General features: G+C 35.8%; 1 protein-coding gene across 1 annotated transcript in view; it reads left to right on the top strand.

The window, feature by feature from the left end:
• CFAP47 (cilia and flagella associated protein 47) overlaps nt 1–27572 on the top strand; it is a 965255-nt gene that overhangs the window by 800805 nt on the left and 136878 nt on the right. The window contains exons 59-60 of the mRNA XM_036744194.1: nt 22767–22926; nt 23555–23649. Coding sequence (XP_036600089.1) covers nt 22767–22926; nt 23555–23649 — 255 coding nt within the window. The remainder of the gene's footprint in view (nt 1–22766; nt 22927–23554; nt 23650–27572) is intronic.

The raw sequence follows: 27572 nt of genomic DNA, 5'->3' as shown, positions 1-27572 counted from the left end.
CTAACACTTATTTTTGGAGCCAGTACTTCTGGCTGCCATCAGTCTTTCACCTAATCAAGGAAGATTCTACTAATAGAAATAAAATCTTAGGTTTTCTTTCTCCATCAGGAAAATTTAGTACGTGACACAGATACCTCTATCTCTCATGATATAACCTCCATGATTACTTTACTGAAAAAAAATATTGAGGCCATCTGGTTTGAATTCCTTCTCTTTCCCCAGGCCTCAGAAACTATCTATATCTGTCCATCCACATATTTCTTTTTTTTTTCCAATCACATCCTATATGAGAAATTGCCTGTGAAAGCTTTTCTCCCAGTTTTCTGTATTCCTTCTATTCTAGGCTGCATAGGTTTTATTTATATAAGAAAATTTTAATTTAAAATAATCAAAATTATCCATTTTACCCTCAACAATACTCTCACCTGATGAAATAATTTAAGGTCTAATACTGCTAAATCTGCTTCCTTTACGTCTTCTCTCTCCTCCCCTCCCTGTTTCTTTGAAGTTCCTGATCTTTTGTTCTTCCAAATGAACTTTGTTATTATTTTTCTAACTTGGTAAGATAATTTTTAGTAATTTAATTTGGATGGCATTGAATAAATAGATTAGTTAGATAAATTTGTCATTTAAAAAAATTATATTGGCTTTACCTACCCATGAACAATAAATATTACTTCACTTATTTAGATCTAAATTTATTTGTATAAAAATGTTTTATGTTTATGCTCATGTTCCTGTGTCTATTTTGGCAGGTATACTCTCAGACATTTTATGCTGTCTAGTTATCTTAAATGGTTTAAAACAGTATTGAATAGTATTGCTGATACATAGTGTAGTTGCCCTATTTTTCTCTTTTGCTTAAATGTGATTTTAGCTTTAACTTTGTCTGAGATCATGATTATGCCCCTGTTGATTTTACATAATTAATTCTACCTTCACCTGTATTTTATCTTTGTGTATCTCTTATTTTTAAAGCATTTCCTGAAAGCAACATATTGTTGAATTCAAATTTTTAATCTTCTATCATTTTCCTTTTTTATAGGTACATTCATCCCATTCACATTCTAAGCTATAATTACTTATTATATATTTTACTCTTTCCTATTTTTCCTCACTATCCTTCTAGCCCTGTTCCTATCCCTCCCCACATCTCTGCTTTACTTCTACCAGCTACTTTGTCCTCCTATTTCTTAACCTGGACACACCTACAAGATTCCCTCACTTATTCTCTACTCCCCATCCCCTTGCCCTCTTGTTTCTTTATGAAATTAGAAGACTTTTATACCTCTCTCTCTCTCTCTCTCTCTCTCTCTCTCTCTCTCTCTATATATATATATATATATATATATATATACATATATATATATATATATATATACATATGTATGTATGTATATGCCATTCCCCCTTTAACTCATTCCTGATGAGAGTAAGGTTCTAGTGCTACCTGACCTCTCTCCCTACTGGCTTCTTTTGTATCAGTTTGACCTTTTATGTCTCATTTGTATAATTACTCCTTTTTATCTCTCCATAAAGAGTATTATTATTATTTTTTAGAATCACCCCATTATACTCAGCTCAGCCCAATCCTTTCTGTCAAACTACCCAAACAATGATAATAGTTGTAAGAGTAGTGGTAATATTTTCACATATGAAAATTTGACCTTATTAAGTCCCTTATAAGTGCTCTTTAATGTTTATCTTATATTTCTCCTGGATGTTATATGTTGAATTTTCCCTTAATATCTGCCGTTTTTGTTACAAATAGCCGAAAGTCTTTCAGTTCATTTAATGTCCATTTTTCCCTCTATTCAGGATCACTTAACTTTGATGGGTAAATTACCCTCGGTTGTAACCCCAGCTCTTCTGCTCTATGAAATATAATATTCCAAGGCCTAAAGTCCTTCAACATAGTAACAGCTAGGTTTTATGTAATCCTTATTGTAGCTCCATGATATTCAAGTTATTTTTTCTTGTTACTTCCAAAACTTTCTTCTTAAGCTGGGAGCTTTGAAATTTGCCTCTGATATTCCTTTAAGTTTTCCTCCTGGTATCTCTTTCAGGTGGTGATCAATGGATTTTTTTTTCCCTATCTATGCTTTGCCTTCTTGTTCTAGAACTTCCAGGCTATTTTCCTGGATAATTTCTTGTAAGAGTGTATCAAGATCTCTTTTCATCGTAATTTTCAGCTAGTCTAACTATTCCTATATTATTTCTACTCGATCTGTTCTCCTGTGATGAGATGTTTCACATTCTTTTCTATTTTTTCATTCTTTTGATTTTGTTTTATTATTTCTTGGTGTCTTAGAATGTCATTAGTTTGCCTTTGCCCAATTCTAGTTTTCCAGGAATTATTTTCTTCCTTAAGTTTTTAATTCTCTATTTCAAGTTGGTTGACTTTCTTTTCATAATTTTCTTGATTTTCTTGGATTGCTCTTACTTTTTTCTATTTTTTCCTTGATCTCTCTTATTTGATTTATAAAGTCCTTTTTAAGTTCTTCCAAGAACTCTTTTTGTGCCTGGGACCATTTGATGTTTCTCACTGAAAATAGAATGAATTTTTAGTTCCATTATCTTTTTCTGCATATGAATCTGGGTCTTCTTTATCTCCATAGCAGCTATTTTATAGTTGGACTCTTTCTCCTTTGCTTCCTTATATTTATTTATTGGTTTTATTTTGTTTTCAGCAGCTATTAGTGTACTCAAGTTCTAGTTCTGAGGTATGGGGAGTGATGCCCCAAGCGCCAGGTCCTTTTTACTGTTATTTTCTGAGATCAGTCCTGGGGCTCAACCTTAGGCTCTTCTTTCTGCTCCTAAGCCATGGCTATGACCCCAAGCCATGCTGCCACCTAAATGATCTTGTTCCCTGTGGTCGCTTAGGTGTCTGCCAATTATAGCTACCCTCTGTCAGCCAGCAGTGTCCTTATCCTTCTGTTACTGCACTCACCAGGTGTGTGCTAGCTCATTCTCCCTGGACCAGGATGTGTCTGGTTAGCACAGCTGTGTTTGGCATCACTTGACAGTGGAAAGTTCTTCAATCTTCTCCTACTCATCCTTCAGCCCCTCTCATTGTTGGTGAGATGAAAGTTTTTAAGGCTGAAGCTGCCTCCTAACACCAGCTGCCCCACAGGGCTTGTTTTTTGATTCTTCAGAGTTGGCCTGGGGGTCTTAGCATTTCACTCAGGCCAAACCTCTACCAGTGCGGGATCAGGTCTTTCCTGGTGTCTTCTCAAGTTATCTTGAGAGAACAACTGCAACATCCTGACTTTTGTTTATTTCTGTTGCTCTGTGTTCCCTTTGAGGTGAAGTTCTGTCTTTTTTTTGGTAGAGGAAATTTGGAGAGCTGAAAATATTCTGACCTACTCCACCATCTTCGCAGAATTCTCCCCTTGACATCTGATCATCTTACTTCTCCATCTGGAACCTTCACTACCTCCCTGTTGCCACTAAGATGAAACACTTCTCAGACTATCTTTTAAGGTCTATCACAAAATCTGACTGCGCCTACCCTTCTACCTTTATTATTTCTCATTCCTTCCCTTCACACAGTGTTCTCCAGACAAACTGTATTATTAATTGTTCTTTATGTATTACATACATATATTCTTTATATATTACATTCCTCTTGCAGTAGAATGATACCTTATTCATTTTTACCTTTCACAAATCTTATCTTCCTTCCAGGTTCAGCTCAGGTCCTTCCTTCTTTGTGAAAGCTCACCTGATCTCCCCAGTTGCTAGTGTTCTCTCCTTCAAATTCAATTTTATTTTGCAGGTAAATGTTATAATATCCCTCCAGCAGAATGTTAACTTCCTGAGGTTAGGGACCATTTCATTTTTGTTTCTGAATCTCTAGAATGTATCAGAGTTCCTGTAATGTATTAGGCTCTTGATTTGTTTAATAGAATTGCAGCAATCCCAGTGAATTCCTATGTGAATTTCTATCATTTTATCACACTTTAAGCTTCCACTTTCAAACCCATTACATTTCTTATCTATCACTATACTGTTCCCTATGTGCCCTAATTTCTCAGAAATGATTTATACATTTGTTTTGGCATTGTTTATTTTGAAAATGGCCCACAATAGTCCACTGTTTCTCATCCCTTCTGCCAATGCTTACTTGGTGCTTTTAAGAAATACATATAACTTTTTCTCAGGAATCCCACAGACTGGGGTCCCTGTGTTAACCGTGAATCATTCTAAATAGCTTTGTGGATGTCCATTACGAGATCCTCATATTAACAGTTGGGAACACACTATAACCATCCGAATCTGTGTGCAATGAGAAAGTCTCCAGGGGCTGCTTTGTTCCATGGCTGCAATACACTATAATTGTTTTTTGCCGATATCAAAGTACAAACAATTTCTTGTGTAATTTATTAGTTTATCTCAAGTTGCACTTTTCCACTTTGCAACATTTCCCTCATTCCCTAGAAAAGTATAAAAAGGAGGCTGTTAAATTTAAGTACATTTAAGAGATAATCAACATTATAAAACCTATGAATGAACACATTGTAATTCAGAGTATAAATTCTAGGGGCAGCTAGGTGGCACAGTGAGTAGAGCACCAGCCCTGGAGTCAGGGGGACCTGAGTTCAAATGCGACCTCAGACACTTGACACATGTACTAACTGTGTGACCTTGGGCAAGCCACTTAACCCCAATTGCCCTGCCCTCCAAAAAAGAGTATAAATTCTATTTTTCTAATGAACTGTTGAGATCTACTCTATTAATATTTCATATATAGTTTTCAAATTAATTTAAATTGTCATTTTTGTAATATTTTTAGAGGACAATAATCTAAAGAAAAACCAAATAGTGTAAAAACACCAACCCTTGATTTATAGACATGTATTACATATATATGAAATATATTTATAATATCTTTATGTGACATAATAGGCAGCTAGGTGATGCAGTGGATAGAGTGGTGGACCTGGAGTCAAGAAGAATCACCTTTATGAGTTCAAATATGATCACAGACACATGCTAACTCTGTGATCCCAGGCAAGTCACTTAACCCTGTTTGCCTCAGTTTCCTCATCTGTAAAATGAGTTAGAGAAGGAAATGGAAAACCAGTCTAGTATCTTTGACAAGAAAACATGAAACAGGATCATGAAGAGTTAGGCAGTATATATGACATATATGACATTATTAGTGGTCAGAGATATATCAGGATGGTTATAAGTAGCTAGTAAAAATAATTGCAAAATTTCCCATGTGCTCTCATAAATTTAATTTCTCATAACCAATAGATAGCATAGTTTGAAAATGTATTAAAAATGAGAAATAATGGCTTGTGTCTATGAAATTAAATGCTGACATTTTTGAACCAGAATGTATTTTGGGAAATAGTTCTTTGCTTTAATGATGTTTGTCAATGACAGGCATTAACGTACCCTATTCTTTAGGAGATTATATTGCAAACTGTTTCAAATAAGAGGAAAGCTTGTGAAAAATTGCAAGCATCTGCAGCATGATTAAAGTGTTATTACAGAATTAGCCTTTCTGTGATGCTTAATGACTAATTTTCCACCAAAATGAATACAGGATATAATCATATAGGTTTGTAATTAGCAATTACATTGTAAAACAGGTGGGTTTTCTAATATGTCAAATGGAGCAGGTAACTAGAGTACAAAAAAAACAAAACAAAATAAGACTGTGGTTCTTGTTTTGCCATCATGCCCTCCTGCTTTTCGACTTAATTGTAAAATGGAAGGGTAAACACTTTAAAAATAAATGTGGAATTATTTAAGAAGAGAGAATTTTAACTTGTATTATTTTCATGCTCTAATGGATCTTTTATCTAATGTATATAGAGTATAGCTTGTAACAATGCAACCACCTACACTTCATTCTCTATGACTTCTGCCCATTCTTTCTCAGAAAGACTCCACAGGAAAAAGAGATAAATGTTGGAGGGACCATGGGAAAATAGACCCATTGGTGCATAATTAGTGGACCTGTGAAGGGATCCAGCCATTCTGGAGGGCAATTTGGAACTATATACAAAATGGTACTAAACAGTACGTGTTCTTTGACCCAGCTATAACTAAAAGAGAACAAAGAAAGGAAAAGGGTTCTTTGTGGTCAAAAATATTTATAACAGCTCCTTTTGTTCTGGCAAAAACCTGGAAAGTACTGGTAGGTCCATTACTGGAAGAACTGAGGAATAAGTTGTATATGAATATGTACTATTTTGCTGTAAGAAATAAGGAAATAAATGATTTTTAAAAGATCCAGAACTACTTATATGAATTGATTTAGAGTCAGTAAGCAGAATCAGAAGAATGTATTTTATAACATCAATAGTAGAAAAATTGAACAATTCTGAGAACTTTTACAAGCTGATGAAGAATGAAATGAGCAGAAATAACAGAACAATTTCTGTAATAATAACAACATGGTAAAAATATTTTTGAAAGCTGTAAGAACGGTGCTTAATATGACCACCATTCATGATTGCAAAAATTGATTTTAAAACATCCTATCCATTACAGAGAAGTCATAAATTTGGGGTGGAGAATGAGACATATATGGAGATATGAGTATGCATACACATCCGCATGTATGCATGTATACATATATGTGTGTGTATGTACGTATGTATTCTTCCTTCTTTGAACCAAATCTGATGAGAATGAGGTTCAATCACTGCCACCCCCATCATTTTCCCCCTCCATTGTAAAAGCTCTTCCCTGCATGCTTCTTTTATGTGAGGAAATTTTTCCCATTCTAATTCTTCCTTAACCTTTCTCCCAGAACATCTCTCTTTCTCCCCACCTTCATTTTGTTCTTTGCATATCGTTCCATCATCATTGACTCACACCATGTTCTCTGTAAGAAAACTCCTTTTAACTGCCGTAATAATGATAAACTTCTTAGGAGTTGCATGTATCATCTTCCCAAATAGTAATGTAAACAACTTGACTTTATTGAGTCCCTTATGATTACTCTTTCAAGTTTACCATTTTATGTTTCTCTTGAGACTTTCCTTTGACTATCAGATTTTCTATTCAGCTCTGGTCTTTTCATCAAGACTCCTTAAGGTCCTCTGTTTGATTAAATATCAATTCCTCCTTCTGAGGGATTACATCTAGTTTTGCAGAGTAGGTGATTCTTAATTGTAATCCTTCTCATCCTGGAACATCATATTCCAAGCCTTCTGCTTCTTTAATGTGGAAATTTGTTGATGGTGGTTCCATGATACTTTAATTGTTTCTTTCTAGCTGCTTGCAATATTTTATTTTTGATCTGGGATCTCTGGAATTTGGCTGTGATATTCCTAGGAGATTTCATTATGGGATCTTCCCTGCTGCAGTAGTAGCTTTTTAAGGTCAAAATCTTTTTTTTTAATTAATTTATTTAATTTTAGTTTTCAACATTCACTTCCCATAAGATTTTGAGTTGCAAATTTCTCCCCATTTCTCCCCTCCCCCACCCCAAGAAGATGTGTAATTTGATATAAGCTCTGCATATACATTCATATTGAACCTATTTTCACATTAGTTATGTGAAGAAGAATTAGAACCAATGAGAGAAATCATGAGAAAGAAGAAACAAGGATAAAAAGAAATAGAGAAAGAGAGGGGGAGGGAGGGAGGGAGGGAGAGAGAGAGAGAGCAAATAATATGCTTCGATCTACATCCAGACTCCATAGTTCTTTTTCTGGATGTGGACAGCATTTTCCATCATGAGTCCTTTGGAGTTGTCTTGCTAAGAAGAGATAAAACTATCAAAGTTAATCATAGCATACTGTGGCTGTTCCTACGTACAATGTTCTGGTTTTGCTTGCTTTACTCAGCATCAGTTCATTCAAGTCCTTCCAGGTTTTTCTGAAATCTGCCTGCTCCTCACTTTTTATAGCACAATACTATTCCAGTACATTCATATACCACAACTTGTTTGGCCATTCGCCAAATGAGGGACATCCCCTCAGTTTCCAATTTTTGCCACCACAAAAAAGAGCTGCTATAAATATTTTGGTACATATGCATCCTTTTCTCGTTTGCATGATCTTTTTGGGATGCAGACCTAGAAGTGTTATTGCTGTGTCAAAGGTTATGCACAGTTTTACAGCCCTTTGGGCAGAGTTTAACATTCCTCTCCAGAATGTTTGGATCAGTCCACAACTCCACCAACAATGCATTAGTGTTCTAATTTTCCCACATCTTCTCCAGCATTTATAATTTTCCTGTTTTATCATGTTAGCCAATCTGATCAGTGTGATGTGGTACCTCAGAGTTGTTTTGATTTGCATTTCTCTAACCAATAGTGATTTACATTTTTTTTTCATATGACTATAGATAGCTTTAATGCCTTCCTCTGAAAACTGCTTGTTCATATCCTTTGACCATTTATCAGCTGGGGAATGACTTCTCTTCTTATAAATTTGACTCAGTTCTCTATATATTTTAGAAATGAAGACTTTGTCAGAGACACTGTTTGTAAAAATTCTTTCCCAGTTTTCTGCTTCCTTCCCAATCTTGGTTGCATTAACTTTGTTTGTACAAAAAACTTTTCAATTCATTGTACTCAGAATTATCCATTTTATATTTCATAATGTTCTCTATTCTTCTGTTCTCCATAAATCTGACAGATAAATTATTCCTTTCTCTCCTAGATTGCTTATGGTATTAGCCTTTATATCTAAATCATGTACCCATTTTGATGTTATTTTGGAATTCCACGGAAGATGTTGGGCTATGTCTAGTTTCTGCCATATTACTTTCCAGTTTTCACAGTAGTTTTTGTCAGGTCAAAATCTTTTTGAGTTTTTTGCCCATTTTTCCAGGCTACTTCTTGACTTTGAACTTTTATCTTACAGTTGGGATCTGCTTCTCTGAGGTTGTCAAGCTACTCTGCTGAGCTTCAGGCTTCTGAGCTAGTTCTGGAGAGGGAAGTCTATAAGTTTTTGGTGCTTCCAAGGTGGTATGATACTGGGAGATGTCTAGTCACTGCTCTCCTGGTCTGTGCTCTGGTTTTTATCAAAGAAGAACCCCTGATTCCCTGTTGCCAAAGGTGTTATCTCTCCTTTCTGCTTGGAACTGTCATCAGCGTCCCTGATCTCTTGTGAATGACCATCAACAATCTTTTCCACACTGGAACTCTGACCCAGGACTACATATGGGCAATAGAGTTGCCAATCAGCATTAGCTGTACCCACTGCCAGCAAAGGACCTCCTATCATCACTTTCTGAGCAGTTGTCCAACTCCCTCACAGTCTCTGGGCTGAGAGTTCCTGAAGCTGCTGCTGAAGGTGCTGTTGCTACTCTTCCTTAGGCTCTGGACAGACTTTACCAGACCTCTACCTCTATATTACAGACTTCTCTTTTCTACCTCTTATTTTCTAAGACCATCACCAATTCTAAGACCATCACCAATACCTCATCTGACTTTTTGTTTGCTTTGCCACTCCAAAATTTTATTTCAAGTATTATTTTAAAATTTTTTGGAGGGGAATCTTTGGAGAGTTCAGCTGGGTAGCTGCCCCTAATCTGCTGTCTTCTGCATGCACTTCTATATGAAGTCATGGCATTATTCAATTTGCTTAACAGTGTTATTTTGTTACACGTAACCTATAAAGTGGGCGTAATCTGCATATGTTTGTAATTTTAAAATAAAACCCTTCAATACAATGTTACCTGAATAAATATATTCTACACGGTGGGTTCCCGTAATTACTTGTGAACCTTTGACCACATCACTTTTTATTATCTGTATAATAATGGAATTTTAGTAATGCCCTTTTCTTGAAATATACCTTGATTATATGTTGAAATTTCAACCTACTCAAGCACAGAATGCACAAATTGCTCTTGGCTGACTTACACCTTTAATTAGGATATTCCATGATTTGTAGTTATCTAGTCATTGTAATGATATTTATGTAAAAAAATGAACCTTGTTTCTGAGAGAAGCTTGAGATCATTAAAAGCACTGCACCATCTCTCAAAGATAATTCAACCTCTTATTCTCTTTCTGCTCACTTCTGGACCCAACTCCTTGTATGGTTTCTGGGTCCAGAACATATAGGTTTTGAGGAAGAAGTATTCCTAATTGGCTAGATTAATTCCTTTGTGAAGAGTTAGACCAAATTTATTTACGTGATTGCAGATTTCATATAGGGGCTATGCAATGTTTGGAGGGTTGATTCAATCAATACAAAACAATGTCATTCCCAAACAGATGCATCTGGAAAACTTTACCATTTATATCTCATCCATTTGATCTTTTATCTATAGTGCTAAAAATTTTAGCAAGTGTTTCTCATTTTATACTTCATTTGATGATAATAATGAAATAATTATTTCTATTTTTTACATGTTTCAGGAAATTTTGTACAATTTTAAATACACATAAGAGATACCTTAAGATTAGAATTGGTTATATGAATTTTGGTTATATATGTTATATATGTTTTTCAGTCATTTCAGTTGTGTCTGACTCTTTGTCACCCCATTTGGGGTTTTTATTGGCAGAGATACTGGAGTAATTTGCCCTTTCTTTCTCCAGATCATTTTATAGATGTCAAAATGAGGCAAACATGGTTGAGTGACTTGCCCAGGGTCACACAGCTAGCAAGTATCTGAGACCAGATTTAAACTCAGGAAGATGAGTCTTCTTGACTCCAGACCCAATACTTTATTTATTGCCTCATTATACATTTAGAGTACCAACAATTGAATTAGTATTTATAGACTCTCTGAACTATAGGAATTATAACACCCCATTTGTCTCCTTTAACTCCGCCACCATCACCACACCTCCTTATCTCTACCTCTTAGAATCTCTAATTTGATTCAAAATGGAGGTAAAGTGTCATTTTCTGTATTAGGCCTTTCCTCATGTCCCAATACTCTTGATACTGGTTAGCACTCTATACACACTGGTTAGCACCCCAATAGTTTATATTTAACTGATCTCTCTTCATGTTGTTTTACTCCTCTAGATTCCATCTCCTCAAAGGTAAGTAGCTGTCTTAGTTTTGTGTTTGTGTCTCTAGCGTCTAGACATAGATGATTTTTAAAATCAAATTTGATTGAATCATAAGTGGAGAATGATGGAGAGCAAGTTTCATTAGAATTTTATAGAAATGTATCCTGCCTTCCTAGACAGTATGCCATAGGGCAAGATTCTTGTCAGTATGGTGTTCTACATATATTAGTGTGTTGATAAGCAAAAATGGGTTCCTTAGCACTTAGTTCAACAAGTGCCCTTGAATAGTTTGGCTTTTGTTCCCTTTGAGTAATTCATTGAGCCTTACTAGGTGCTAAGCCCCAGGTCCAAACCCCTATTAGGTGTAAAACCTTATTGGGTGTGGATTGGCAACTAAGGTGGGGCCCAAGGTGGGGCTAACTCCAGGAAGGGCCTAGTTTACATGTCTGGGAGAGCAGAGGCTTTTAGACCACGTGGGTTTAAGTCGCCTCTTTGTGACGATTCTAGGTCCCGTGGGTGAATCGCCTGTGTGACTCACCCCTGACACTGAAAAAGATATAAAAACCAGGGGTTGGCTGTCTGTTCTTTGGAGCTCATTCCCGCAGCAGTGGTGGCACATGACTCTGGGCCAGCCCTTGTTCTGAGCTCCCAGGCTGAACCTAGATGTTGGTAACTTGGTAATCTGTTGGTAATCTGTATTGGGTCTGTCTGTTGATGTTTGTACTTTGTTTGTAATTTGCTCTGAAGTTCAGGGTGCTGGCTTTTTTTTCCCCTGAACTAAATGAATGATACTTGTATGCTGAATTAAAGTAAGCTCGTCAACCCCTTCACCTTGCTTTCCTTAGTTAAGAATCTGGGCTGTTGGCAGCTTTCTGGGTGCTGGCTGTGGGTGGATCTTACAACCCCACAGAAGATGCTAGCCGGATTGTTGAAACAATTAGCTACTCAATATATAGTTATTGAATTGGATGGAAGGAGAGAAATAATTACAATGGAGAGCTTTGACATAGCGTGTTAAGGTTTATAAAGCACTTTACTGTGTATTACATGTGATCCTCACAGCAGCCTTGTGAGGTACATCCTCATTTCCAAGTTATATTGATGAGGAAACTGAGGCTAAGCAAAGTTAAGGGAATTGTCCAGGGTCACACATCTAGTGTCTGAGTCAGGATTTGAACTCAGATATTCCTGACTGCAGGCCCAGCACCCTATCCATCTTACAACCTAGCTGCCAATAAAAAGAAGAGGAAAAAGAAAAGTGTTATAAGCACAAAAGTACTTATAAAAATTGCTTATGGCAATAAAGGTTATGATGAGTAGATGCTGAGAAGAATAAGAAATTTAAAAAGACTTACGGGAGATTGAAGAGTGAAGAGAAATAAAGCCTTCTGCTATTTAGAAGAGTATCCATTTTGTGAACTCTGATCATTCCAGGGAGTGTGAATCCTCTTTATTTTATCTATTTCAATAAGAGTCAGAACTGGCTCAGGGAGATTAATTTCACCTGTTAAATAAACAATGACAAAGCCTTTTCTGTAGAAGGAAACTGACATGGGAATGACACTGCTCATTGGACGTTTTCATCTGATTATGCCTACAGATTATGCCATGTGACACATATAGTCACATGGGATAAGCACATATATTGCCACCTGCACAAAGAAATGGCACAGAATATCAGAGGATCATAGGATTTTAAGAGTGGAATGGACGCTAGGAAACATGTGATCCAATTCTTACATGTTTCAGAAGAGGAAACTGAAGTCCTAGGAAGTGCTGTTATTTCATAAAATTTCAGAAGAAGAAGGGATCTCTTAGCTCACCTCATCCAACTTGTACTTGTCCAGGAATGCCCACTATAGCCTCCCTCTCACTCCACAAATCTGACACTTGCCTTAGACTTTTGCTTAAAGATGTCTACTGAGAAAGAAGCAACTACTTCCTGTGGCAGTCCATTCCTGCCATTCCTTCTACTTTTGGGAAGTTCTAACTTTCAGAATTGTTTCCTCATATTAAGAAAATCTCCACATCTTCCACCCATTGAATTACTGAGTGTGTCCCCTGGCTTTTTCCACTTCTTTTTATGCCCTTACTCTTTCTGCTCATAGTACGTACCAGGCCCAGTGGAACCCAGGACCTTTGAGTCTAAATCCACTGGGTTTTGTTTGATAACAGCACTGTCGTCCTTGCCCCTTAGAGTACATTTAACACATCCTTGCATTTCTTTAAAAGAGCTAGTCTATGTTATGATGAAAAATTAAGCTCAGCATTATACATTTTTGTGTGAATTCTATTATTAAAATTTTCATTACTTACTAAAAGAATGAAAGCATGCAAAGTTCAATAGAGTGTTAATTTGAATGTCGAATTGGTTGATCGTGTCATGTTCTTGAAGATTTGGTGTTTTAAAAATAGAAATTTTTATTCTTTAGAAAAAAATCACTGTAGTGAGAAAATTAACATAGCTTATATTACTACTTTGTTTCCCAGTACCTCTTTGATTGCTAGAATTGGACCATCTCTAATGGCTTTGCTAAATAGCTGAGATTGTGCTGTGTGGAGCAGAAATGTAATACCACTGAAGTGATTAAAAATGAATCTCCCAGGATAAAATACTTCCATTACTAAAATGAAGGTCATGCTCAGTTTACTCTCTTTAGAAGATTTTCTTCTGGGAAGACAGGAAACTTCATAGCCATTAGAAGATTGCACAATTTCTCTATTTTAAATGGAAGATTGGTGGGTAAACATTTGTAACACATTTAATCAAAAGAGTTATCAAAATAGTAGTTGTAAAGTGCCCTGGGTGGAATTTGAATGTTAAGTGAAAATTGCTCTCTAGCTCCAAAGCTTAAAAATAGGAAAGTGGATAACTTTCTTTTGACCTGCAAAGTTTCTTAAATCATATACACTTGCCATCTCATCAGATAAATGTCTGGTTGCTAGTGCATCAGTCACAAAGCATACAAATTTAGAGAACATAATGGGGAGAAACTTTGTCCATGACTCGATTAAATAATTTTTTCCCTTTGGCAAACTAGTGGAATTTTGTCTCTCAAAGATTATGTGCATAGTCAAGAGTGTTAAAATTATTTGTGTCAGTAATTATGTGATTGTCCAAGGAAAAGTGATCTAGGAAAAAGAATCTAGATACTGATATATTTTTGATAGTTTGTTATGTGGTTGTGATTACTCTTGAAGTAAAAGTTTGCACTCAAAAGATAGTATCTGTTATAAAGATAATCTCAGAACTATCCAGTTGTTAGAAGACAAATTGCATCTGTATTTTATTATGTGCAAAATTTCCCTTTATCCTATGGTAATTTGATTCTACCCTCTACTCATCTCCTGGCCCTGTCTGAAGGATACTCCTTGCTAGAAGACAGTATCTCCAATGCTTTCCTATACTGAAGTTTCACCTTATTACTTACAAGTCTATGGTAGAAGGCAAGGGGTGTCACCTTCAACTTTCTCCTCACTGTCAGTCTTGACTTTAAAGTGTCTGTCACCTGCATTCGTGTGTTGAATTACATGCTAGATGCTGCTGCAAACTCTTGTCCTCTACTCCAAATAGGTGATAAAACTGGAGCCCTTCAAATGGAATTAACTTAGCTCTTGTCTGATTTCATAGTATTTTAAACATTTCATTTTATAACAGTTCTTTATGTATATGCCTTCTTCCATCAAAGTCCTACAGATGATTTATCATAACACTTTGGGCTCTTGAAAACTATATTCTCAGATAAGCCTTGGAACATCTAATCAAGAAAGCCTTTGGGTACATAACCAGTGTCTGTTGTCTGAGGCCTGTTTTTTTTTTAATTGAAGAAAGACTCATCAACAGATAAGTGAGCCACTAGATGTTAAAATTTTAAGTTATAGCAACTCATTATATTGCCTAACAAAGTATCAATAGGAGTATCAACCTGGATAAAATCACAGGTCTTTGAATTAGTGATATAAGTAAGCTTCTTCATAGTTGCAGTCACACTTTATTTATTTTTAGGGGAAGGGTACAAGAAATTATTGAGTGACTACTATGAGCCAGGCTCTGTGCTAATCACTTTATAAATATCTCATTTGATCCTTACAGGAACTCTGGGTAGTGGGCACTATCATAATCCCCATTTTATAGTTGAAGAAACTCAGCCAGACAGAGGTCAAGTGACTTGCCCAAGGTTGCACAGCAATTGAAGAGCTGTGGCCAGTTTTGAAATCAAGTCCTTCAGACTCTAAGTCCAGCATTCCCTCCTCTGTACCACCTAGCTGACTCTTTAACACAGTGCATACTATATAAGTGCTTAATAAATGCTTAATTGTCTTGATGATTTTGTGCTTCGCCTCTTTCATGTTCTCCTACCCAGTGCCTAGCAATATATTACAAGTGCCTCTGAAAAGCTCAATTCATGCTGAATAAGTCAACAGAATCACCACTTCTCTACCCCTCCTTTCTCCCTTCTGAAGTGACTTCTGAACCAACTTCTGAACCTGGTGTATATGTTTTCCTCTGCATTTCAACTCTTCATAGTCATCTGACATCCATCTGACACGCACCAAATTATCTTCAGAGTTAAAGTCACTTGGTAATTTGCTAATCCACCTGTTCCACTGGCTAGGCATGAATATAACCATCTAGATAAGCTGGTCAGACTTGTTAACACAGCCCTCCTTAACACAATAGACATCCTTATCCCCCTAACCTTCTGTCACCCAAGCCCATTGGATTACCTCCACCACAGATTTCCTGTATTACTGCTTTCAGGCTACGGAGTGTTGCTAAAGATATTAGGTGCTAATAATTTAGTTAATTACAATTTTTTAGTATTTAATTTTATTTGGGCTCTGTTTCCACAATCCGGCTAGCAGCTGTTGTGGGGGGTGGAGTGGTAAAAGACCAACACAAGCCCAACAACAAGAATGCTGCCAGCCCACTGCAAAAGCACAGGTTCCTTTGATCTGCTTAACTAAGGGAAGCTACGTGAAGGGGTTGAGAAGCTTACTTTAATTCAGCATACAAATATCATTCACTTAGTTCAGGGGAAAAAGCCAGCACACTGAACTTCAGAACAAAATACAAATAAAGTACAAACATCAACAGACAGACTTTGTCTGATTCAAATCCCAATACATAGTTACCAGAGTTTAACAAAGTCCCAGCATCCAGGTTACAAGCTGGAGGGCTCCTTAGCTACAGCTGCCCGGAGTCTCTGCATCAGCACCATCACGAGTGAGAGCCCTAAACAAATTACAAACAGACAGACCCAATGCAATTCATAATTACCAACATCTAGGTTCAGCCTGGGAGCTCAGAACAAGGGCTGGCCCAGAGTCACACATGCCACCACTGCTGTGGGAAAGAGCTCCAAAGAATGGAAAGCCAACCCCTGGTTTTATATCTTTTTCAGTGTCAGGGGTGAGTCACACATGCAACTCACCCATGTGACCTAAAATCATCACAAAGAGGCAACTTAAACCCACATGGTCTAAAACTAGGCCCTCCCCTGAGTTAGCCCCACCTTGGTCCCCACCTTAGTTGCCAATCCACACCCATACAGGTTTTACACCTAATAGGGGTTTGGTCCTGGGGCTTAGCACCTAGTAAGGCTCAATGAAATACACTGAATTACTCAAAGGGAACAAAGGCCAACTAAGTGCTAAGAGCCCATTTTGCTTACCAGCACAGCCTCATATTTGCCAATGCTTTTCATTAATTTCTTTTCAGTTTTCTAGATCACTAGATTATAGTTCACTAGATCACCAACTATTTCAAGCCTCCACTTCTCAAGCCCTCAGTATTCTTCCATCCCTCCTGTATGCACATAATAGAGAGGATGTGCCCTCCTCAATGTGACCTACTTGACTTTCTCTTGCCATGAAAACTGGGCCACTTTAATTTCTCATCCCCTCTGCTCTACAACACCATCTGTAGATTCATGGCTCATCTCTCTACTAATCAGGTACTTGATATTCATTCAGCAAAGAAATATTAAGTATTTACTATGTACAAGGTACTATACAAGATTCTGGATATGACAATTTGGTAGTTGCTGGGCATGCATCTTAACTCCTCCTTTTGAAGAAGATAGACTCAGGTGTGAGTTTACCCACATTTCCTCTAAATCACCACTAAATATCTCCATCTTTGAAGAAGAGGTACCAATAGTCCTTCCAAGGCAAATTCTTTTATCTAAAAAAATCAAAAGTAAATTTGACTTCTGACCCTCCCCCAAAGATGAGAAAATGTTTCCCTACTTTCTTTATAGAGGTGAGGAGACTATGGATGAGAAATATTGCATATAAAGTCAGATTTGTGTGATGTGTTAATTTTCTTGAACGTTTTTTCTCCCTTTTTTCCTACATTGTTGTAAGAGATGACTCTAGGATATTGGAAAGGGGAGGTATATATTGAAAAGTATTGATAATGTAAAACAAATAAACAAGTAAATGGATAGATTTTAAAAGACTTTAAATTCATTTACTCAACCTTAGTGCCCCATTCTATTTATTTTTAACATGATAAGTCATATAAAACATATTTCTATATTAGCCATGGTGCAAAAGAAAACATATACAATTTTTTTAAAAGTAAAAAATATGTTTCAATCTGCCTTCAGAGTTCATCAGCTTCTTTCTCTGGATATAGATAGATTTTTCATCACGGATCCTTTGGAATTGTCTTAGATCACTGTCTTGATCAGAGTAGCTAAGTCTATCACAGTTGAATAGCTTGACAATATTACTATTCCTTTGTACCATATTCTCCTAGTTCTGCTGACTTCACACTGCATGAGATCATATAAATATATTTCCAGGTTTTTCTGAAATCATCCTGCTTCATCACTTCTTATAGCACAATAGTATTTTATCAAATCATATACCATAACTTATGCAACCATTCCTCAATTGATGGGCATCCCATCAATTTCTAATTCTTTGACACCGCAAAAGGTGCTATTATAAATATTTTGTACAAAAGAGTTCTTTTACATTTCCTTTAATCTCTTTGGAATACAAACCTATTAGTGGTGTTTCTGGGTTAAAGGGTATACAGAGTTTGATTACCTTTGGCATAGTCCTAAATTATTCTCTAGAATGGTTCACAACTTCACCAACAGTGGATTAGGGTTCCAATTTTTATATACCCCCTCCAGCATTTGTTATTCTCCTTTTCTGTCATGCTATTCAATCTGGTAGATGTGAAGTCATATCTCATAGTTGTTTTAATTTGCATTTCTCTAATCAATCAGTTGTTACATACAGATTTTTTTTCATGTAACTATTGATAGCTTTGATTTCTTCTTCTTCTAACTGTCCGTTCATATCCTTAGGTCAGTTATCAACTGGGAAGTAGCTTTTATTTTTGTAAATTTGGCTCAGTTCCCTATGTATTTGAGAAATTGTACTTATATTTGCAGTAAAATTTTCTCCTAGTTTACTGTTTTCATTCTAATTTTGGATGTATTAGTTTCGTTTGTGCAAACTTTTTAATTTCATGCAACCAAAATGATCTGTTTTACTTCCCATAATCTTTTCTAACTCTTGTTTGGTCATAAACTCTTCCTTTATCCATAGATCTGACTGGGGTGTTTTCCCATACACATGCTGTCACCCTTTATGTCTAAATCATTTACCTGTTTTGACCTTTTCTTGGCATATTGTGTAAGATGTTGGTATATGCCTAATTTCTACCAAACTGCTTTCCAGTTTTCTCAGAAATTTTCATCAAATGTTGACTTCTTACAAAACTTGGATCTTTGTGTTTATTAAACACCAGATTACTCTGGTCATTTATTATGGTGTATTGTGTTTCAATCGATTCTACTGATTCACCACTCTATTTCTTTGCTCTTAACATATTGTTTTGCTTATTTGCCTTGTAATGTAATTTAAAATCTGGAACATCAAGGCGTTCTTTCTTCACATTTTCTTCTATTGATCCCCATGAAATTTTGAATCTATTGTTTTTTCCAGATAAATTTTGTTACTATTTTTCTAGCTTTATAAAAAAATACTTTGGCATTTTAATTGTCATGATACTTAATAAGTAAATTAACTTAGTTATAATTGCAATTTTGTAATACTGGCTCAGCCTACCTACAAGGAATTAATATTTCTCCAGTTGTTTAATCTATTTCTGTGAATAGTGTTGTATAATTTTGCTTGTATGATCTCTGAGTTTGTCTTGGCAGGTAGACTCTCAAGTATTTTATATTGTCTGTTCTTATTTTAAGTGGAATGTCTCTTCCAGTCTCTTCCTGCTGGATTTTATTGGTAGTATATAGAAATACTGGTGTTTATGAGGGTTTATTTTATTAACTCCAAGTTTGCTAAAGTTGTTGTTTCAACTAGTTTTTTAGTTGACTCTCCAGCATTCTCTAAATATGTCAATGTATTTTCTATAAAGAGCGATAGTTTTGTTTCTTCATTGCCTATTTTTATTCCTTTAATTTCTCTTTGCTTATTGCTATCTTTTTATTACTATAGCTAGCATTTTTATATTAAATAATAGTTGATGGTGGACATCCTTACTTCACCCCTGTTGTTATTGGAAAGGCTTCAAGTTTGTACCTATTGCATATAATACTTGCTCTTGGTTTTAGATAGATGCTACTTATCATTTTAGGAAAGGCTCCATTGATTCCTATGCTTTCTAGTGTTTTTGATAATAATGGGTGTTATAATTTTCAAGGCTTTTTCTGCATCTCTTCAGAGAAATACATAATTTTATTCTTGTAACTGATAGTGATCAATTATACTGATAGTTTTCCTAATATTGAACCAGCCCTGCATTCCTGGTTGAAATCCTACTTGATCATAACATATGATCTTTGTGATATATATGTCTGTAATCTCCCTTCAGCAATCTACTAAATTTAAAATTTTATATCAATTTTTATTACACTCCTTCCCACACTCTACAATTCAGTCAAACTGAGCATCATACACACACACATATAATGTGATATATATATATATGTATATATATATGTATTTAATTGTGTTTAATTGTTTAATAAGGGTTGGCTTTGGGAGGAAAGGACAGTGGACTCTCTCTCTCTCTCTCTCTCTCTCTCTCTCTCTCTGTCTCACACACACACACACACACACACACACACATAATGAGTTTATGTGTGTGTGTGTTAGAAGGAGGTGATTGAGATATATATGAAAGGAAGGAAAGGATACCATGTGGTAGAAATGTGTTCTTATGACGAGAGAGGGCTGGTACAAAAGCACTCACTCCTTTTTAAGAAACATAAAGATGCTCAGTTTGACTGAATTGTAGAATGTGGGAAGGAGTGTAATGTACAATGAGCTTAAAATATGTTGTGAAAAGATTGTGAAAGGTTTTCAAAATTAAGTCGAAGAGTCTATGTGTTATCATAGAGGAAATATGGAGTCACAGGAGTTTACTTAGTAGAAGAATGATGTGGTCAGATCTGTGGTCAGGTGTGAGTGAGAATGAGAAAGATGTTAATGACTTTGTGAGGAAAATCACTTCCATAGCATCTTGGAGGATAGCTTGTAGTGAAGAGAGATGAGGTAGAAAGACCAATTGGTAGGACATTGCTATTGTCTAGGTGACAAGTGATGAGGGCCAGAATTCATCATAGCTTGGAAGAGTAAGCACTTAGTAAATACCTGCTGACTGGCTAACTGATCTAAGGAAATTTCTGTATGAGTAGAGAAAGGGATGAGATGGGAGAGATGTTGTGGAAGTAGGAATAGGAAAGATTTTGCAAATGATTTGATAAATGTGGTAAAAATAGAATGAGCAATACAGGATAACACTAAAATTATGAATTTGGGAAACTAGAAAAATTATGGTACCTTAGACAAAAATGGGGGCATTTGGATGAAGACTAGGTTGATGGGGGAAGATTTTTAGTTTTGTTTTAGACATATTGAATTTGAAATGACTTTGAGACATCCCAAATATTCAATGGGTAGTCTTTGGTGTGGGATTTGAAACTTCAAGGAATGACTGGGGCTGAACACATAGATCTGAGAGTCATACACACAAACAATGACATGCATAATATATGATATGATATATATGTATATGTATGTATACATATATGTGCATAAACACTACAGTACACACATATGTGTATACGTATGTATGTGTGTATACATGTATATATAGTTTCTCTCTATGCATGCTCTCCTTCGGTTACTTCATCAGCTGCTGTGTGTGTGTTTTATACATGTGTGCAGGCATATGTACATTTATTTGCACATATGTATATGTATGTGTACATACACACACAGGAGCTGGTGAAGTAACCAAGGGAGAGAACGTACATAGAGAGAAGAGAGGACAAGAGCCTTGTCTAACAGCTACATTCAGAGGTTATGAAGTAGATGCTGAATCAGCAAGACTGAGCAGACTCAGTGAGGCAAGTAGGCATTAATCTTGATGAGGAGAAGAGGTGCTTCCTTGTTAGAGACTGAAGTAACAGAGGAAAAGGTAGGTGTTGAGAAATTTTGATATGAAAAGAAAGTGAGAAGAGAGAATTCAGTGAAAATGCCCTCAATTTTCTCAGAAAAGTAAGATATAAAGTCCTGTCCTGACAGAAGGGAGAGAAGAAGGTGGAGGAGGTTTGAGGAGCAAAGAAAGGAATAGAATCTCTTCTGCAGGGATTGAGAAAGGGAATCAATGAGAAAAAAATGGATTGCCTTGCTGTAGTAAGGGGCCCAATGAAGTGAGATAACATGTGTTTATAATATCCAGTTAATACAGTTCTCTTAATTTTGATTAGTAGAATATGGGTAGGATCAGATGGGGGTGTAATTTAGGGCTACAATTTGGCTAAGAATAAGCAGAATTCTCCTGAGAATGGCATGAATTCATGAATAGGGGATAGTATTGTGTTTGTTTAATCACAGGGTTGTGTTTAATTATTTAATCACAGAGGTGGCTTTGGGAGAAAAGGACAGTGGACTCAGAGAGTGAGGGATGTGATAGAGATGCTTTTAATGGTTTTGCAATTTGATAGAATCTTCCAAGACAAAATAATTATACAAACCTTTTTATCTTCTCAAAAAGTACAAGGGAGAAACAATCACTTGTTATACAGAAGAGAAAAACTGACTCCAATCCGCTCACAATGAAATGGAAGACCTCTGCTTTGTGGCATCATGGAACTTCCCTTTCCAATGAAGCCCCCAGTATTATCTAATGCTTCCCACTATTTTGAACTCTTAATGTCTGATTGTCTAATAGAATATAGGAGTGCTCTTCATCATTCTGCCTTCTTAATATCACAAGGTACTTGTTCCCATATTTTAAAAGTAGGAATTGATTACTTTTGAAGATCTCCTGAGAAATGAAAGTTTTTATGGGAAATACTTTTGGTCCCAAAGAGAGGAATGACTTAATTACAAGGAATGATTGGACACTAAAAACAGTTAACCCCCAAACTTAACCTCTATTTCAAATCTTCTAAAGGAGTTTAGCTAAGCTGAATAATAACAGTTGTGGATTTACTACCTTAGAAGAAACATAAAGTCTTTCTCAGGCTTGAGAAAATTCATAGGCTGTGGTGGTCATATCCAGGGAATATACCAGCACCCTTTTCATATTTCTTCACTTCCTCCTGGATAAAATATGCTACCTTAGGCCAATATGCATTTTTTAAAGAGGTGTGTGCACTGAGATCGGCTTTCACTGGTGAAATTATTTAATATACTTTGCTTCGTGATTTAAAATTACTTTAATAACTCTATAAAGCTTAAAGTATTTAGGTTATTATCTAATTTTATTGAACTATTTATTCTTTCCATTTTTATATCAAAAAGGAATCTTGTTTTACAGGAATACCATTACCTCCGAAAGCAAAGTTGGATATCCCTGTGTTATTTGTTCCTCATATTATGAAATTATATGAAGCAATGGTGATTGTCGAGGTGGTGAGGGGAAACGGTGAATATTGGACTTACGATAAGGCAGATGACTTGGGCCCAGGTTTGGAAAGGTAACTTTAAAAAAGATTTTTTTTCAACTGACACTATTCCTGTATCCTTGATATATCATTTTCTATTGCATTAAAAGAAAATCAGAAACGAAATCACAACCCACTCTGTGGAAGGAGATACATTTTAACATTGTATCAGAAAACATCTCAAGGACAGAGGAGAAGAAGGGTAAGCATTTGATACTCACGTGAGGTTTGGCTTGAATTGTGAGCCAGAGTTTTAAATATGTCAAGCTTGTGTAGAATTAGCAAGTAACCTGACTCACGTACAAAGTCACAAAAGATGGTGTTGAATACCAGTTGAAGACTTGACCAGGAAAGTGACCGTTGATGCCAATGCCTAGAAATCAACTTGAATTAATGTGGGATTTTGTATAAATCAAGAAATTTAGCAGAATGGAACAGATGTAAAGTCATGGCATTATGCAATGTGTATAACCCAGATATAGCATGACTGAAGAGTGTGCCTTCTAGAAGGTACGTTACTATTGGCTTCCTTTGATCCATGTTTCTAAAAATATATTCCTTTTAAAAATTAAAATACTACTTAGTTAAAAAAATAGAAAGACACTAGTAGATGTCTACATTTTCTAGCACTTTAATTTTTTAAATTTGCATGTCTGAATAGCACAACAAGAACAGAAAATGGGGACATCTGCAACATACGTTGGAATTACCCCATACTGGGCATCCCAGAAGCACCGCCTCCTAAAACACACCATGGTATGTATGTTATATGATCAAAGAATGTCAGGCCTAGAATAAGACTTAGAGTTTGGGTCCAACCCTTTATCTCATATAGGTAAATTGAAGCTTAAACAGGGGAAGTAATAAAGTGATCCTGAAATGACACTGCTTATTTTCCAGTGCTAGAACTGAAATCCAGCTTTCCTGAGGTCTCTTACAATTCTCTTTCCCCTACATTACACTGTCTCTCTTTACTATCACTTTGAGGAAGAAAATGCTAAAGATTCTACTTGGAAACATTGTGTCAGTTGCTTTCTCTGTGTGATATAACTTTAATTAAAATTGTATCTGATTAGAAATCCATTTGACAAATAACTATGTCATTTGATTTACTTGCAGTACTTTTTAATACTAGGCTGGAGAATATTTTTTATGGTGAAAGCAAATCTTTCAAGCACAAAGGCACTAAATTACCATCAGTAGTCTTTCAAAATGAGTTAGAAATTTTTCCTTTTTTTCTCAGTAAAAGATAATTGACTCCTTATTCTCTATGGAGATGAACATCGGTTTAGAATTTACAGTCTATGGTCATCAGATTAAAATGATGTAATAAAACATAAACAATTTCCCCTGTCTTCTGACAGCTTTGTTGTTCATGTCTCCTGTAAGTATAGACTTTTGTTTTCCTAGATGAAAGAATTCATGAAGAATTGATTAAACTAAAACAGTCTAATGATGCATTAAAGTACATATTATTTTTACATCTTTTGCAAAGGAAAGTTAGTGTGCATAAAATAGAGCTTGCTACTGTCATTTACCTTTTATTTACTTTGCTGTGGGTTAGCCTGTGATAGAAATGTGAAGAAAATTTGCCTCACGGAAGAGGTGGAAGACTCTAAGTGTATAAACTTATTTATGATATCAGACAATTATAGTTACTATATTAATTTTGCTAAACTGTCTTCTCTTCCTCCTCCTCCTCCTCCTTTCTCTTCATCTCTCTCTTTTTCCCCCAAGGAATTTTTGTTGCAGTGCACTGCATTAAATTATGAAATCGAATTGAGAAAGTCAGGGCATAAAATTAGTCTTCTTTGTAGTAAATAAGCACAACTCTGGTGGCATTTATTTATTTCAGTACTTTAGTACATTTAAACACTTGTGATTTCATTAGTTAGTCAGATAGACAATACTCATTTATTAAAATCCTTTGTGCCAGGCACTGGGCTAGTGGTGGGAGTACAAAGAAATATAAAAACAGTTCTTAAGGGGCTCACAGTCTAATGGGGGAGACAAGATATACAAACAAGCCATATACACTATGAACTAGAAATAATCAACAGAAGGAACACACCAGAATTCAGGGGGCTCAGGAAATGTTTCTGAAGGTGAAATTTTATCTGGGACTTGAAGGAAGTCAGGAGGCAGAGAAAAGTAGTAAGAGTATTTTAGACATGGGAAAGCCCCAGAGAAAATGCTCAGAGTTTGGAGATGGAATGCCTTGTTCAAGGAAAAGCGAGGAAGCCAGTTACATTGGATTGCAGATTACATGGGAAGGGGTTGTGTAAAGAATGAAAAGGGAAGGCAGATTATTGAAATTTGGATGCCAAAAAAGATTTTATATTTGATCTTAGAGGTGATTTTTTAGCACTATATACTTCACTATCCACCATTTTGCTGCTGCCATTATGCCACTGCATACATGGAGAGTATCTTCTCAGGATTGAGCACCACTTTGTACATACATAAGCATACATATATGTATAGCATAATGAGTTTCATATCCAATCAGATGCCAAGTCTTTTAGGTGGCATCTCCACAATATCTCTTGAATATATACTATTTTTTCAAGCCTTCAAAACCTATCACTTGAACACTTAAAATTACCTTCTAATGAAGACCTTTTCCCTAAGTCCTTCCCATTTCTACTGTGACTACCATACAGCTGCCAAAGTAACAGATGTGGACATGTTACTTCTCTCCTCAATAAAATCCATCATTGCCTTTTATTGCCTCTAGGATAAAATAAAAACTTCCCTTTTTAGCATTTAAAGTCCTTCTCAATTTGGCTTCACCCTACCTTTCCAGATTTATTACATATTACTTCCATTCATGCCCTCTAGCCATATTGGCCTTTTTGCTTGTCCCTGTACACAACATTTTATTATTTCCTGTCTCCACAACTTTTTAAAGGGACTCCTGCCTCTTAAATTGCTAAAATCCTTCAAAGTCCTTGCCAAATACACCTCAAGCATTATATCTGTCTTCATCCCCTCACCTGGTAGCATTTCACCCATAAAATAACTTTATATTTACTTTGTATGTATTTTGTATTTACTCAAGATTTATCCTTCTGATATAATGTAAACTCCTTGAAGGCAAGAACCATTGAATTTTTTTGTTTCTATATCTCTAGCAGTCAGTAGAGTGTTTAATACATGATTGACACTTAATAATTTTGTGTTGATTTATTGATTTGAACTATGGAGAGAATAGGTATAACAATGAGATTATATAACCATTGAAGTCTTGAAGAAGCATAGCTACATTTTTCTTTTAAAAATTCAGAAACCAAAAGCAAGAATGTTGGGTAGAAGAAAATTTATGCTTGATTTGAGGAAAACATTCTTAACAATTAAAATTGTTCCAAGGCTATATGACTCACTATGTAGTGGCTTCTCCATTGTTGGAGGCCCTTAAGCAGAAGGTCAATGATCATTTGTCAGCATATTGTAATGAGGATTCTTTTCCTGGTATGCATTGAGCTGGCTGATCAATGAATTCTCTTCCAACTCTGATTACTTGATCCTTTGAACGTTTTTACTTTTGCTTCTCTGTTGGCAAAGATAGTTGGTATAGCTATTTGAAGTAACTACTCACTTGAAGATGAATAATGTAATAGAAACATGTACTCATTGGAAATGAATTGCCTATATTTTTAGTTCTCAGATTTCCTAACAATTTAGAAGACAAGACCAGTGGCATAATACTAATTATAACTTTCAATGTACTCATTTCCATTATAATGACTTAAGGCAGTGAAATTAATCTTAGCCAGAAAACCTTCTTCTTCCCTAGCCATTTGTACCTTCCCAATAATATCCACCAAAGCGTTAGTTATCATTTTAAATTTTAATTCAGCAAACATTTATTAAATACCTATTGCATGCAGGATGTGTAAGCACTAGTGATAAAAAGGTTAAAAATGACACAATCTAATCCGTACTCCCATGTTTTTATTCCTTTGTGGCAATGTGATATAATCACAAATGACTATTAATACAGTTTAGAAAATGATTATGTGACCTGAATTATTCAATAAGGGTGTAATGATCACTTTCATCTGGGAAGATAGAGAAAAACAATATGGAAAAGATGGCACCAGAACTGTTTTTTTGGAAAGAAGAGGATTTAATAGGAGCAAGAGAAAATGGTATAAGTCAGTGAGTAATCGACCTGAGGAATAAGCATAGTGTATATAAAGGCATGGAGGCAATAGGCGAAAGCAGGGCAAGTATAAACATTGATATATACTGCTAAACCATCGCATATAGTAAGGAGAGTGCTATGGAATGTGGCTAGAAATTTAGTGTGGAGCTGGATCATGAGGGCTCTGAATGCTATCCTAAGGAATTTTACATTTTGTACTTTATTTGATAGACAATGAACACATTTTTATCTTTCTATTTTTTTATTAAGAGAGTGTCATGATCCTGAGGATAAAAATGAGATAATATTTATAAAGTGCTTTGCAGACTTTAAAGCACTATATGAATGCTAACAGTTGTGGCTGTGGTGGTGGTCGAGGTGGTTGTTACCTGTTTCTATAGAGAACATGATCATCCTGGTCACCATTGCTCACAATCTCGGAATCATGTTTGATTCTTCACTTTTTTCAATCCATACATTCAACGGTTGCCCCCAAACTCCTACACACATTATCTAAAGGCCAGACCTCACC

The sequence above is a fragment of the Trichosurus vulpecula genome, chromosome 2, assembly GCF_011100635.1.
Source record: "Trichosurus vulpecula isolate mTriVul1 chromosome 2, mTriVul1.pri, whole genome shotgun sequence".
Lineage (NCBI taxonomy): Eukaryota > Metazoa > Chordata > Mammalia > Diprotodontia > Phalangeridae > Trichosurus > Trichosurus vulpecula.
This window is presented reverse-complemented; position numbering and strand designations above follow the sequence as displayed.